General features: G+C 41.7%; 1 protein-coding gene across 1 annotated transcript in view; it reads left to right on the top strand.

Annotated features, from left to right (window-relative positions):
• The first annotated feature begins 533 nt into the window (after nucleotides 1-533).
• Nucleotides 534-16,366, top strand: part of LOC118387817 (lysosome membrane protein 2-like) — a 54,668-nt gene continuing 38,835 nt past the window's right edge. Inside the window, exons 1-2 of the mRNA XM_035776556.2 lie at nucleotides 534-1,141; nucleotides 11,073-11,230. Of these exons, the coding sequence (XP_035632449.2) occupies nucleotides 1,019-1,141; nucleotides 11,073-11,230 (281 nt within the window). The 5' untranslated portion in view covers nucleotides 534-1,018. The remainder of the gene's footprint in view (nucleotides 1,142-11,072; nucleotides 11,231-16,366) is intronic.

Raw genomic sequence — 16,366 nt, 5'->3', positions numbered from 1 at the left:
TTACATTTGAATAGGTTACTATATGAAATGTCTAGAAGTTCTTATATTACTTATTACACTTGTTGACAGGGTTGGAATTATCATTTGACATTAGAGTTACAACTTCCAGCCCTGAATTTGCCCTTGTAGTTTGATGTCAGATAATTTCAACCCATGCAAATAGTGTGAAACAATTAATTACATAAAAATATATATATATATTAAATTATCTCCACATGGATAATTGTTTGACTTCAAATGATTTTATCCAGAACTTTTATGCACCATTATGAAGCAAGGATCTCGGTGAATTGTAGGCTGTCTGCCCATAACCTTTGTGAGTTGCAAGACAGCCAACCCGGGGTGTACTCACTAGGAAGCAAAAAGAACAAGCCGAAGCGGAGACCGGCTAACCTGAATTTGTCCAATAACAAACGCTCGTTTTAATTGCAAAGCGTTTTCTACAGTGTGCACGAATGAATACAACAACACTGTTACTTTTCCTCTCAATCAGGCAGAAACAGTAACCGTATTGACACACGTGTTGAAGGGAGAACAGCAGACATTGCGGTGTGACCAATCAACATTCGCTTAGCGCACAAGCGCGACCTTCTCACCACCCTACAAATATCCACTGGGATTATTCATACAGTTTCACCACCTTCACCACCAGGGATTGCAGACGACCTCATTTTATTGTGAAAAATCTCATTATTAATCAGGCAGCAGATAACTAAATTTAGCATACATTCCTTTTCTTGCAATGACTTAAAACTAAGAAGAGTAAAGAAGTGATAACCATTATAGTCGACTAGAATAAACAAATAAAATCGGTAACTAATACAGAATCCAAGTTCTACCACTTTACAAGTTACGTAAAAACTGACCACAAACCACAAAAGAGGACAACAAGGTCAACTTTGACGATGCTTTGTGCTTGAACTTGAAGATAAAAACGCAGCCGGCTCAGGTGCCACATTTCAACTGTATAGTCCTCTTCTTGCTGTGTTACAACTTTTACGCGCCGTTGTCCTGCATCATGACTCAAAGATCTTGTGCTGTATATGGAGTTGGGATTGTCTGCGCTCATCTGCTGTTCATCGGGATTGGTTTATTTGTGGCTCAAGTATTTCAAACTGTAATACATAACCGGTTAAAAAAGGTAAGTTAAGCAGAATGCACAAGTTTTTATAACTTTTCATGTTATATTTGCACGTCAAATATTCCACAGGTGCCAAATAAATCAAAATGCAGTGTTACAGCAGTGTTACAATGTCATGAGGCATGGGAGCAAGTAGCTTAGGGGTTAACAACCTTGGGGCATTTAACCGAAAGGTCATTTTTTGACTAGGTTCCTGAGCCAACTGAGTGAAAAATCTGTCAATGTGTCCTTGAGCAAGGCACTTAACCCTAATTGCTCTAGGGTTGCTGTCAATAATGGCTGATCCCTGGCCGTGACCTCACTCTCTGAGGGTGTTTCTGGGGAGTAGGATATGCAAAAAAAAACATTTCTAATTCACACACATGTACATGTGTAAAATAGGTCAAATGTAAGCACCTGCCTAATGAGGCAATCATAAATACAGGTTAACGACTGCAAATCATCGGGCACCAATCTGTCCGAATAATTCTGCTTGGGGTACAGAGAACAAAGTAGCTTAGTGCACCCCTGTGTGAAGTTCTCCAACAAACTGCAGCTGACGTTTTCTCATAATCAATGCATAGATCACTGAGTTTTAGGGGTTCTATCCAGACCAGGCTGGTCTTATAGACTAGATGTCACATAGTTAATGAAAATCCGGAACTCTCAAATTAGTATGATATGTTACACTTGGTATGGTTACATAAGTCTGTCTGTCTGTCTGTCTGTCTGTCTGTCTGTCTGTCTGTCTGTCTGTCTGTCTGTCTGTCTGTCTAAAGAGAAGGGAGATTTTATTGTATTAGGGACTCCCATTTGGACTAATCTTCCAAGAGTCCTTAACATTAAAATATAATTTATAATACAAACACACTTTCACATATAACACACTATTACAAACATACATAATATACTAGCATAATGACCCAATAAATACTCAATCTAAAAAATATTGATTCTTCATCTACTGTAGTCCCACAACATTTCTATATACTATATTTAAATTGTTCTAAAATAATGTTTACATTTATATATTGAAAGGTTTCTAGTTTTCTCAGTTAATTTATTCCATTTCTTTATTTCTCTAAATCGAAATACTTTTGCCTAATACACATACTTTTGCCTATTTCTCTTTTCTGTCTGGATAACGCATAGATGGTGGACAATCTATTCCTAGTATTTACGGAATGTCTGTCTCTTACCAACTGAATACCATTGTGAATAGAACTTGAGACAGAGAGGGTGAGAGAGGTGGAGGGTGTGAAAGAAGGGGGAGGAAGAGAGAAGATAATGAGCGAGGGAGGGATAAAGAGAAGGTAGAGAGTGAGACAGAGACAGACATGAGATAAACAAGAAAAATGTTAACCCTGCGACAGTCATCTTTTTCCATTGACTGCAACATACTGAGAAACATATCAGCTACCTTTTTGCAAAACCATGTCAGGATGGTGTTTTCCTATTATATCATGTTGGAGTGTAAAGCGAAACAGCAAACATGAAAGGATGGTGGAAGGGTAGGCATATAACACGAACGTGTAGCAACCCAAAGGTTGTGTGTTCAAATATCATCACGGACAACTTTAGCTTTTAGCAACTTTGCAACTACTTAGCAGGTTAGCTTCCCGTGACCCGAACCTTAACCCTTTAACCTAACTCCTAACCTTAACACTAACCTTAACCCCTAACCCCTAGCCTAGCAAACGTTAGCCACCCGTTAGCCTCCTTAAAGGTGAATTAATATCGCGGTGTCTGGTGGAAAGCAAGCTGAACCAGGTTATCTTCTAGGATTTTGCTAGCTGGCTAATGTTTTTGCACTTGGACACAGTAGCAGCTTTTTTGTTTCACCTTGCTGCCAAATCCTGATCTTCTGAGAAAATTATTTGAGGAGTCGCCTGAAGCGTAAGAGGAATGGGAGATACAGGAATCGAGCAGTGCTGAGGCAGGGGGCTTGTAGTGAGGACGACTGGCTACTATTCTGAGCTTTGTGTGGTGATCTTTCTGGCACCCAGAGCTGCTGAGGCATCACCCAAGTGGGTGCTACACAGAGTGAAAGAGGAGAAGTCCATTGGCTATAAGACACAGGCTGGTTCCCAGACTTGCCCTCTGCAAGATCATCAGCAGACTCCATCACCATCTACCCTCCTCTGACCAGCTCTCTTCGCTCAAGCTATGAACTAACCCTCTCCATCTTTGGAGGATGCAGCTTTCAAAGACTTGGTTGACCTGTCATGATATATTGCTTGTTTATGTTTGCTCTTGAAGCGCTTTGAGATTCTATGAAAAGCACTAGAGAAATGTGATAAATTATTATTATTATACCCATAACATGATGCAGACACCACTCTGCTTATGGAGAGAGGTACTCAGTAATGTGTTGTATTGGATTTACCCCAAACATAACACTTTGTATTTAGGACTAAAAGTGAATTGCTTTGCCAAATATTTTGAAGTATTACTTTACTGCATTGTTGCAAACAGGATGCAATTTTTTGAATATTTGTATACCTTCTTTTCACTCTGTCAATTAGGTTAGTATTGTGGAGTAATTACAACGTTGCGTATCCACCCTCAGCTTTCTCCAATCACAGCCATTGCCCATCTAGGGTTCTAGGTCTTGGGAGTCAGCCAATTGGGTGACAGACAAGGCCTCTAAATCTTCTGAGTCTTCCAAATGAGTGAGAGACAAGGATTATAGATTTTAGGTGTCAGCCAATTGGGTGACAGACCAGGGTTATAGATCTTAGGAGTCAGCCAATTGGGTGACAGACCAGGGTTATAGATCTTAGGAGTCAGCCAATTGGGTGACAGACCAGGGTTATAGATCTTAGGAATCAGCCAATTGGGTGACAGACAAGTGTAAAATAAGCCAGATGTGAACTAGTAGTAACAGTTGTGCCACCCTGACATACCATCCCATGTGCATATGTCTTTCCATAAACAAATAATACATAGGAAATGTTGTCAGATAATTAGGCTCGTCTGCTCCAACTGACCTAAATCTACAGTATTACCCCTGTTTACCGTGAGATATGTAGAGCTTATGCCAGCCACGCAAACCATGGTCCTTTACTCACTATCCTGATGTGAGACACACATACACATAAACACACACACTGTCCTGATGTGACTGACCTGACCAAGAATATACCACACAAATCTGGACTTTATCTCTGGAGTGAATGTTACAAAATGTGGATGTTGAAACAACAAATGTTTGTTTAGCCTCTAGTGTTTGTTTAATTAGATTACTCATTAAAGGGTTGTGTCCCAAATGGCACCTTATTCCCTATAAAGTGCACTACTACCCTATGGGCCCTGGTCAAACGTAGTACACTATAAAGTGTGCCATTTGGGATGCAGGCATTGTGCACTGAGTGACTATGTGATGCTGAGGGATGGCCAGGAAAACATACTGGAAATGCAACAGGTGCACAGACACAAACGCACATACGCACGCGCAGACAAACTTGTTATTGTCTTGGACCTCTCGGCATAGTGGAGAGACCACTCCTCATATCAACTCATGTCTTGAAAGAGGGTTGTGGGCATATGGAATAAGGTGCCATTTGGGACAGAACCGAGCTCATAACTCAAACCACAGAAACCCTTCTGAACTCAGTAGTAGGCCCTCTTTGTGTGGTAAGCCTCTTTCACAGCATGATAGGCTGGCTTATTGGGTAACAGCGAGAGCTGTGGCACCCAATTCCCTATATAGTGATCTGCTTTTGACCAGCTCTGGTCATCATTAACACACTGGGGCTCTCTCTCCCACTCTCTCTTTCTCTCTCGCTCTCTCAATTCAATTCAATTCAATTCAATTCAAGGGCTTTATTGGCATGGGAAACATGTGTTAACATTGCCAAAGCAAGTGAGGTAGACAACATACAAAGTGAATATATAAAGTGAAAAACAACAAAAATTAACAGTAAACATTACACATACAACAGTTTCAAAACAGTAAAGACATTACAAATGTCATATTATAAATATATATATACACAATGTACAAATAGATAAAGGACACAAGATAAAATAAATAAGCATAAATATGGGTTGTATTTACAATGGTGTTTGTTCTTCACTGGTTGCCCTTCTCTCGTGGCAACAGGTCACAAATCTTGCTGCTGTGATGGCACACTGTGGAATTTCACCCAGTAGATATGGGAGTTTTTCAAAATTGGATATGTTTTCGAATTCTTTGTGGATCTGTGTGATCTGGGGGAAATATGTCTCTCTAATATGGTCATACATTGGGCAGGAGGTTAGGAAGTGCAGCTCAGTTTCCACCTCATTTTGTGGGCAGTGAGCACATAGCCTGTCTTCTCTTGAGAGCCATGTCTGCCTACGGCGGCCTTTCTCAATAGCAAGGCTATGCTCACTGAGTCTGTACATAGTCAAAGCTTTCCTTAATTTTGGGTCAGTCACAGTGGTCAGGTATTCTGCCGCTGTGTACTCTCTGTGTAGGACCAAATAGCATTCTAGTTTGCTCTGTTTTTTGTTAATTCTTTCCAATGTGTTAAGTAATTATCTTTTTGTTTTCTCATGATTTGGTTGGGTCTAATTGTGCTGTTGTCCTGGGGCTCTGTAGGGTGTGTTTGTGTTTGTGAACAGAGCCCCAGGACCAGTTTGCTTAGGGGACTCTTCTCCAGGTTCATCTCTCTGTTTGTGATGGCTTTGTTATGGAAGGTTTGTGAATCGCTTCCTTTTAGGTGGTTGTAGAATTTAATGGCTCTTTTCTGGATTTTGATAATTAGTGGGTATCGGCCTAATTCTGCTCTGCATGCATTATTTGGTGTTTTACGTTGTACACGGAGGATATTTTTGCAGAATTCTGCGTGCAGAGTCTCAATTTGGTGTTTGTCCCATTTTGTGAAGTCTTGGTTGGTGAGCGGACCCCAGACCTCACAACCATAAAGGGCAATGGGCTCTATGACTGATTCAAGTATTTTTAGCCAAATCCTAATTGGTATGTTGAAATTTATGTTTCTTTTGATGGCATAGAATGCCCTTCTTGCCTTGTCTCTCAGATCGTTCACACCTTTGTGGAAGTTACCTGTGGCGCTGATGTTTAGGCCAAGGTATGTATAGTTTTTTGTGTGCTCTAGGGCAACAGTGTCGAGATGGAATTTGTATTTGTGGTCCTGGTGACTCGACCTTTTTGGAACACCATTATTTTGGTCTTACTGAGATTTACTGTCAGGGCCCAGGTCTGACAGAATCTGTGCATAAGATCTAGGTGCTGCTGTAGGCCCTCCTTGGTTGGTGACAGAAGCACCAGATCATCAGCAAACAGCAGACATTTGACTTCGGATTCTAGCAGGGGAGGCCGGGTGCTGCAGACTTTTCTAGTGCCCGCGCCAGTTCGTTGATATATATGTTGAAGAGGGTGGGGCTTAAGCTGCATCCCTGTCTAACCCCACGACCCTGTGTGAAGAAATGTGTGTTTTTGCCAATTTTAACCGCACACTTGTTGTTTGTGTACATGGATTTTATAATGTCATATGTTTTACCCCCAACACCACTTTCCATCAGTTTGTATAGCAGACCCTCATGCCAAATTGAGTCGAAGGCTTTTTGAAATCAACAAAGCATGAGAAGACTTTGCCTTTGTTTTGGTTTGTTTGGTTGTCAATTAAGGTGTGCAGGGTGAATACATGGTCTGTTGTACGGTAATTTGGTAAAAAGCCAATTTGACATTTGCTCAGTACATTGTTTTCATTGAGGAAATGTACGAGTCTGCTGTTAATAATAATGCAGAGGATTTTCCCAAGGTTACTGTTGACACATATTCCACGGTAGTTATTGGGGTCAAATTTGTCTCCACTTTTGTGGATTGGGGTGATCAGTCCTTGGTTCCAAATATTGGGGAAGATGCCAGAGCTAAGTATGTCTCTCTGTGAGTTTGTGTGTTCAAACCAGATGTCAGTGTAATGGAGCTCACCAATCACATGATCAACACACACACACAAATTATAGTGTCTCTCTCAGTCAGCTTGGCTGGTCAAAGGATTTCCATTGGTTACCGTAGACAAAGAGAGGGCCTTTCCTCTCCATCCCTCTACCACTCCTCCCCTCCATCGCCATACTCCCAAATCCCCAGGAGGCATGTTTTTGTTTTCTTGCAGCCATGGCGTTCAAAGTTAGGAAGGAACTTTCCATTTCAAAACGTTGGATATGCTGCTCTAGCAGTTAAAGAGTTTCGATTGAGGTAAATAAGTATCCTTTCATGGGAAGCCACCTAATAGCCACCTTGACTTTTTCCATATTTTGTTACATTAATGCCTTCCTCTAAAATAGATTAAATTGTTTTTTTTTCCCATCATCAATCTACACACAATACCCCATAATGACAAAGCAAAAACAACCTTAAATATCACATTTACATAAGTTTTATTCAGAACTTTGTTGAAGCACCTTTGGCAGCGATTACTGCCTCGAGTCTTATTGGGTATGACGCTACAAGCTTGGCACACCTGTATTTGGGGAGATTATCCCATTATTTTCTGCAGGTTGGATGGGGAGCATCACTGCACAGCTATTTTCAGGTCTCTCCATAAATGTTCGATAGGGTTCAAGTTTGGGCTCTGACTGGGCCAGAGGGATGATGTCAGGTTTCCTCGAGACATGACGCTTGGCAGTCAGGCCAAAGAGTTCAATCTTGGTTTCATCAGACCAGAGAATCTTATTTCTCATGGTCTGAGAGTCCTTTAGGTGCCTTTTGGCAAACTCCAAGCGGGCTGTCATGTGCCTTTTACCTGAGGAGTGGCTTTCGTCTGGCCACTCTACCATAAAGGCCTGATTGGTGGAGTGCTGCAGAGATGGTTGTCCTTCTGGATGGAGGACACTGTGTTCTTGGGGACCTTCAATGCTGCAGACATTTTTTGGTGCCCTTCCCCAGATCTGTGCATCGACATAATCCTGTCTCGGAGCTCTATAGACAATTCCTTCGACATCATAGCTTGCTTTTTTATCTGAAATGCACTGTCAACTGTGGAACCTTATATAGACAGGTGTGTGCCTTTCCAAATAGTATAAATAAAATTATGTCCAATCAATTGAATTTACCACATCGGTGGACTCCAATCAAGTTGTAGAAACATCTCAAGGATTATCAATGGAAACAGGATGCACCTGAGCTCAATTTTGAGTCTCCTAGCAAAGGGTCTGTTTTTTATCTTGAATAAATGTGCAAACAAAAATCTAAAACCTGTTTTCGCTTTGTCATTATTGGGTATTGTGTGTAGATTGATGAGATTAAAAAATAAAATAATAATAATAATAAAAAGTTAGCTATTTTAGAATAAGGCTGTAACATAACAAAAGGTGGAAAAGGGGAAGGGGTCTGAATACTTTCCGAATGCACTGTGTACCAGCGTAAATCAAATATTGACATGGTTGAGCATAGTAGATGTTTACATCAGTGGAGCTGATGTTAATTAAGAAGTTACTTTAGGATTCATTCCTGAATCCTCATACTTTGTATCAAAGTGTATACTTGTTGAGTGCAAAAGTAGCTTTGAAATCCGAACTGAATCACATTACATTTAATTTACATTACATTTACATTTAAGTCATTTAGCAGACGCTCTTATCCAGAGCGACTTACAAATTGGTGCATTCACCTTATGACATCCAGTAGAATAGTCACTTTACAATAGTGCATCTAAATCTTAAAGGGGGTGGGGGGGTGAGAAGGATTACTTATCCTATCCTAGGTATTCCTTAAAGAGGTGTTTCACTGTATAGTGAAATGAGAACACTGAGCTATTGAAATGGACCTTGGAATTGCAACCTGATCAAACAGTAACAGTATCATTTGTTTATATCTTTTACAGGAAATCCAAATAAAATCCATTTAAATTACAGGTTGTAATGCAACAAAATAGGAAAAATGCCAAGGAGGATGAATACTTTTGCAAGGCACTGTAACGCTGCAGATAGCAATACTGGGTGATTTGAAAAGTCATAGTCAATCAAGCAATAATATTATAATTATTTTATTTTTATCTTTAATTTACAATCTGTAGAAGCTATGAGAATAGAAAGGTTCAGTACTTTTGTGAAGCATCACGGCACAGTTGAAAAATATATGGCAAGTAGAAATCCAAAATTGATGGTGTTAAGAGATAGATGGGAGGGGTTGAATGGAGCTGAAGGGTGGGACTAATAAAAACAAGATAACCAATGTAAAATATACGGGGTTTGTAAAATGTGTAGTTGAAGTCAGAAGTTTACATACACCTTAGCCAAATACATTTAAACTCAGTTTTTCACAATTCCTGACATTTAATCCTAGTAAAAAGTCCCTGTTTTAGGTCAGTTAGGATCACCACTATATTTTAAGAATGTGAAATGTTAGAATAATAGTAGAGAGAATTATTATTTTCAGCTTTTATTTCTTTCATCACATTCCCAGTGGGTCAGAAGTTTACATACACTCAATTAGTATTTGCTAGCATTGTCTTTAAATTATATGTTTTGGGGAGCCTTCCACAAGCTTCCCACAATAAGTTTGGTGAATTTTGGCCCATTCCTCCTGACAGAGCTGGTGTAACGGAGTCAGGTTTGTAGGTCTCCTTGCTCACACATCCTTTTCAGTTCTGCCCAAAAATGTTCTATGGGACTGAGGTCATGGCTTTGTGATGGCCACTCCAATACCTTGACTTTGTTGTCCTTAACCATTTTGCCACAACGTTGGAAGTATGCTTGAGGTCATTGTCCATCTGGACTGATGTCCTGAGATGATGCTTCAATATATCCACATAATTTTCCATCTTCATGATGCCATCTATTTTGACCAGCACCAGTCCTTCCCACAACATGATGCTGCAACCACCGTGCTTCACGGCTGAGATGGTGTTCTTCAGCTTGCAAGCCTCCCCCTTTTTCCTCCAAACATAATGATGGTCATTATGGCCAAACAGTTCTATTATTGATTCATCAGACTAGAAGACATTTCTCCAAAAGTGCAGTCTTTGTCCCCATGTGCATTTGCAAACCGTAGTCTGGCTTTTTTATGGCGGTTTTGGAGCAGTGGCTTCTTTGCTGAGTGGCCTTTCAGGTTATGTCAATATAGGACTCATTTTACTGTGGATTTAGATACTTTTGTACCTGTTTCCTCCAGCATCTTCACAAGGTCCTTTGCTGTTGTTCTGGGATTGATTTGCACTTTTTGCACCAAAGTACGTTCATCTCTAGGAGACAGAACGTGTCTCCTTCCTGAGCGGTATGATGGCTGTGTGGTCCCATGGTGTTTATACTTGAGTACTATTGTTTGTACAGATGAACGTGGTACCTTCAGGCATTTGGAAATTGCTCCCAAGGATGAACCAGACTTGTGGAGGTCTACAGTTTTTTTTGTCTGAGGTCTTGGCTGATTCTTTTTGATTTTCCCATGATGTCAAGCAAAGATGCACTGAGTTTGAAAGTAGGCCTTGAAAAACATCCACAGGTACACCTCCAATTGACTTAAATTATGTCAATTAGCCTATCAGAAGCTTCTAAAGCCATGACATCATCAATTTCAGGAATTTTCCAAGCTGTTTAAAGGCACAGTCAACTTAGTGTATGTAAACTTTTGACCCACTGGAATTGTGATACAGTGAATTATAAATGAATTAATCTGTCTGTAAACAATTGTTCGAAAAATTCCTTGTGTCATGCACGAAGTAGATGTCCTAACAGACTTGTCAAAACTATAGTTTGTTAATAAGAAATTTGTGGAGTGGTTGAAAAACAAGTTTTAATGACTCCAACCTAAGTGTATGTAAACTTCCGACTTCAACTGCACCATGTTCTCACCGGCCTAAACACCAAAGAGCAGCCAATACAGAAGTTGAAGTGCACAAAACAGACCACAATTATTCAGCATTCTTCATATTCAAATTGACAACTGATGTAAAATGGGCTTTATAAAATACATTTGATTGATTGGTTCTATGTTTGTGTCTTTCAGGAGTTAACTCTGACAGAGGGCAGCCGTGTGTTTGAAACATGGAAGAACCCTCCTCCTCCCATCTTCATGCAGTACTTCTTTTTTAACGTCACCAACCCAGACGAGTTCCTGGCTGGAGCCAAGCCTTTCGTCTCTCAGGTTGGCCCTTACACATACAGGTAGGATTTGTGATGAATTGATGTAGTGTTTATAAATACTTTTTGAATAATGTATGAAGCTAATTTCTAGTTTATCGCTGAGGTTGGCTCATACACCTACAGCTATATGTAGGCAAAGCACCAGCTATATTGATATTTTAAATCACCCTTTATGTGGTATGACATTGCTTATAAATGATACGTGAAGCATTTATGTAGTGCTCATAAAGCCTTTATGAAGCCATTATGAAGCCTTTATAAGTTTAAAGTTTGACCAAACTAGAGACGTTTTTTAAGGATCTGCACACCAATAAAGCTATGTCCTGCTCCTTCCCTGACTTTTCCCTAATATTTGTATTTTACACTGCTCATATCCGTGCTGTCCATGCATTCAGCACATGACCACTCGCGCGGTAACATTTACAGTTACTTGGCTGCTATAAGCAAAAAGTAAAACTAAAAACTAACATAATTAACAAAAAACTGAAATATGCTCTTCTGTAGTCAATGGATGATAGGGCGCCAGGAACTAGATGGAAACTGAAAGTGGAGCACGTAACTTCAGTTAATTTTTGGTCAGCTGATGTTGAAACCAACTACTTGCTCAATTGCTTTGCATATCTGGGTGAAAAATCAACCAGGCCAGCGGTGAGTGACTGTCTGAGACTGTAGTTTTGAGACCCGTGGAAGCAGAAATGTGACCATTGGCAACTTTTCACTTTTATTTGCCAGGCAGACAAGTTGATTGCAAATAAGACTGCTCGGAACAGTGAACAAACAAAGGTGGGAGCTACCCCCCTCTGCGCAAAACAACTGAGCAGTGGAGCTGTACTCCACATCAGTGATGGAGAGTGGCAAAGCAACACTCATGGTGTACAGATGTAAAATAAATATGAGTGTTTGCATCCTCAGCACCATGCATCCCACTGGATCTGGCATGTGAGCTTTGTGAGAACCACATGACAGCCGAGAAAGAAGCTACAGCCGCCAAGCAGGCCACAGGTCCTGCTCTCCCTCTTCTCCCTCTTCCCTAAGCACCACAGCTCCCACTCGGGAAAAATAAGACACAATGTCAAGTCAACAGGTGCGATTGATTCATGAGTAAAGGTACGGGTATAAGGGCACAATACAGTGTCTGATACAATTACCAAATGAGTGTTTTTATATCTTGTCATGAATATACTTCCACTAATATTTCTTTATGCAATTAATCCAGTTGTTCATACACTGGTGCTTTTGTTTAGGAATACAGCAAATATTTTCACATGCACCTGGCTGATTATATTATTATTATCATCATCTTTTCATTTCTACTTTTCAAAATAAGCTATAACTGGACTTTATTAATTCCTTTAAGTCTAAAACGAATCGAATCTACAAATAAGGTTGATCAAATTAATTACACTGTAATGTTTTTATTGTAAGGGAAACAAAAATAGGCTATAGGCCTATGTTGGTCCCATGGTGTTTATACACCCCACCATACCCCTGTCTGCGCATTATGCCCTGAATATATTCTACCATGCCCAGAAACCTGCTCCTCTTATCCTCTGCCCCCAACGCTCTAGGCGACCAGTTTTGATAGCCTTTAGCCGCACCCTCATACTACTCCTTCTCTGTTCCGCGGGTGATGTGGAGGTAAACCCAGGCCCTGCATGTCCCCAGGTACCCTCATTTGTTGACTTCTGTGATCGAAAAAGCCTTGGTTTTATGCATGTCAACATCAGAAGCCTCCTCCCTAAGTTTGTTTTACTCACTGCTTTAGCACACTCTGCTAACCCTGATGTCCTTGCCGTGTCTGAATCCTGGCTCAGGAAGGCCACCAAAAATTCAGAGATTTCCATACCCAACTATAACATCTTCCGTCAAGATAGAACTGCCAAAGGGGCGGAGTCGCAGTCTACTGCAGAGATAGCCTGCAAAGTAATGTCATACTTTCCAGGTCCATACCCAAACAGTTTGAACTACTAATTTTGAAAATTACTCTCTCCAGAAACAAGTCTCTCACTGTTGCCGCCTGCTACCGACCACCCTCAGCTCCCAGCTGTGCCCTGGACACCATTTGTGAATTGATCGCCCCCCATCTAGCTTCAGAGTTTGTTCTGTTAGGTGACCTAAACTGGGATATGCGTAACACCCCGGCAGTCCTACAATCTAAGCTAGATGCCCTCAATCTCACTCAAATCATCAAGGAACCCACCAGGTACAACCCTAACTCTGTAAACAAGGGCACCCTCATAGACGTCATCCTGACCAACTGGCCCTCCAAATATACCTCCGCTGTCTTCAACCAGGATCTCAGCGATCACTGCCTCATTGCCTGTATCCACCACGGAGCCGCAGTCAAACGACCACCCCTCATCACTGTCAAACGCTCCCTAAAACACTTCTGTGAGCAGGCCTTTCTAATCGACCTGGCCCGGGTATCCTGGAAGGACATTGACCTCATCCCGTCAGTTGAGGATGCATGGTCATTCTTTAAAAGTAACTTCCTCACCATTTTAGATAAGCATGCTCCGTTCAAAAATGCAGAACCAAGAACAGATACAGCCCTTGGTTCATTCCAGACCTGACTGGCCTCGACCAGCACAAAAACATCCTGTGGCGGACTGCAATAGCATCGAATAGCCCCGTGATATGCAACTGTTCAGGGAAGTCAGGAACCAATACACGCAGTCAGTCAGGAAAGCTAAGGCCAGCTTCTTCAGGCAGAAGTTTGCATCCTGTAGCTCCAACTCCAAAAAGTTCTGGGACACTGTGAAGTCCATGGAGAACAAGAGCACCTCCTCCCAGCTGCCCACTGCACTGAGGCTAGGAAACACGGTCTCCACCGATAAATCCATGATTATCGAAAACTTCAATAAGCACTTCTCAACGGCTGGCCATGCCTTCCGCCTGGCTACTCCAACCTCGGCCAACAGCTCCGCCCCCCCCGTAGCTCCTCACCCAAGCCTCTCCAGGTTCTCCTTTACCCAAATCCAGATAGCAGATGTTCTGAAAGAGCTGCAAAACCTGGACCCGTACAAATCAGCTTGGCTTGACAATCTGGACCTGCTATTTCTGAAACTATCTGCCGCCATTGTCGCAACCCCTATTACCAGCCTGTTCAACCTCTCTTTCATATTGTCTGAGATCCCCAAGGATTGGAAAGCTGCCGCAGTCATCCCCCTCTTCAAAGGGGGAGACACCCTGGACCCAAACTGTTATAGACCTATATCCATCCTGCCCTGCCTATCTAAGGTCTTCGAAAGCCAAGTCAACAAACAGGTCACTGACCATCTCGAATCCCACCGTACCTTCTCCGCTGTGCAATCTGGTTTCCGAGCCGGTCACGGGTGCACCTCAGCCACACTCAAGGTACTAAACGATATCATAACCGCCATCGATAAAAGACAGTACTGTGCAGCCGTCTTCATCGACCTCGCCAAGGCTTTCGACTCTGTCAATCACCATATTCTTATCGGCAGACTCAACAGCCTCGGTTTTTCGGATGACTGCCTTGCCTGGTTCACCAATTACTTTGCAGACAGAGTTCAGTGTGTCAAATCAGAGGGCATGCTGTCCGGTCCTCTGGCAGTCTCTATGGGGGTGCCACAGGGTTCAATTCTCGGGCCGACTCTTTTCTCTGTATATATCAATGATGTTGCTCTTGCTGCGGGCGATTCCCTGATCCACCTCTACGCAGACGACACCATTCTATATACTTTCGGCCTGTCATTGGACACTGTGCTATCTAACCTCCAAACGAGCTTCAATGCCATACAGCACTCCTTCCGTGGCCTCCAACTGCTCTTAAACGCGAGTAAAACCAAATGCATGCTTTTCAACCGATCGCTGCCTGCACCCGCATGCCCGACTAGCATCACCACCCTGGATGGTTCCGACCTTGAATATGTGGACATCTATAAGTACCTAGGTGTCTGGCTAGACTGCAAACTCTCCTTCCAGACTCACATCAAACATCTCCAATCGAAAATCAAATCAAGAGTCGGCTTTCTATTCCGCAACAAAGCCTCCTTCACTCACGCTGCCAAGCTTACCCTAGTAAAACTGACTATCCTACCGATCCTCGACTTTGGCGATGTCATCTACAAAATGGCTTCCAACACTCTACTCAGCAAACTGAATGCAGTCTATCACAGTGCCATCCGTTTTGTCACTAAAGCACCTTATACCACCCACCACTGCGACTTGTATGCTCTAGTCGGCTGGCCCTCACTACATATTCGTCGCCAGACCCACTGGCTCAGGTCATCTACAAGTCCATGCTAGGTAAAGCTCCGCCTTATCTCAGTTCACTGGTCACGATGGCAACACCCATCCGTAGCACGCGCTCCAGCAGGTGTATCTCACTGATCATCCCTAAAGCCAACACCTCATTTGGCCGCCTTTCGTTCCAGTACTCTGCTGCCTGTGACTGGAACGAATTGCAAAAATCGCTGAAGTTGGAGACTTTTATCTCCCTCACCAACTTCAAACATCAGCTATCCGAGCAGCTAACCGATCGCTGCAGCTGTACATAGTCTATAGGTAAATAGCCCACCCATTTTCACCTACCTCATTCCCATACTGTTTTTATACTCTTTTTTTATTTTTTTATTTCCTTTTCTGCTCTTTTGCACACCAATATCTCTACCTGTACATGACCATCTGATCATTTATCACTCCAGTGTTAATCTGCAAAATTGTATTATTCGCCTACCTCCTCATGCCTTTTGCACACATTGTATATAGACTGCCCATTTTTTCTACTGTGTTATTGACTTGTTAATTGTTTACTCCATGTGTAACTCTGTGTTGTCTGTTCACACTGCTATGCTTTATCTTGGCCAGGTCGCAGTTGCAAATGAGAACTTGTTCTCAACTAGCCTACCTGGTTAAATAAAGGTGAAAAAATATATATGTTTTTACTAGGACTTTGTAGAATTATACAAAACATATCCCTGACTCTATCTAAGCAATCTTAATTCTCAGCTTTTTTTATTTTTCAATGTGTGTTTTAAAAGAGATGTGTGTGCAAATATGCAGGTTCTCAGGGTCAATATTACAAGATCAAGAGAACAACATAAACATGCTTGTATAAGCATTTAGCACTAGTTTAAGATCAGTAAGCCATTTTTGAATTGAGTCAAAACCATGCTGAAGGTCATAAATGGC

This window comes from Oncorhynchus keta, unplaced genomic scaffold (genome assembly GCF_023373465.1).
Source record: "Oncorhynchus keta strain PuntledgeMale-10-30-2019 unplaced genomic scaffold, Oket_V2 Un_contig_20057_pilon_pilon, whole genome shotgun sequence".
Lineage (NCBI taxonomy): Eukaryota > Metazoa > Chordata > Actinopteri > Salmoniformes > Salmonidae > Oncorhynchus > Oncorhynchus keta.
This window is presented reverse-complemented; position numbering and strand designations above follow the sequence as displayed.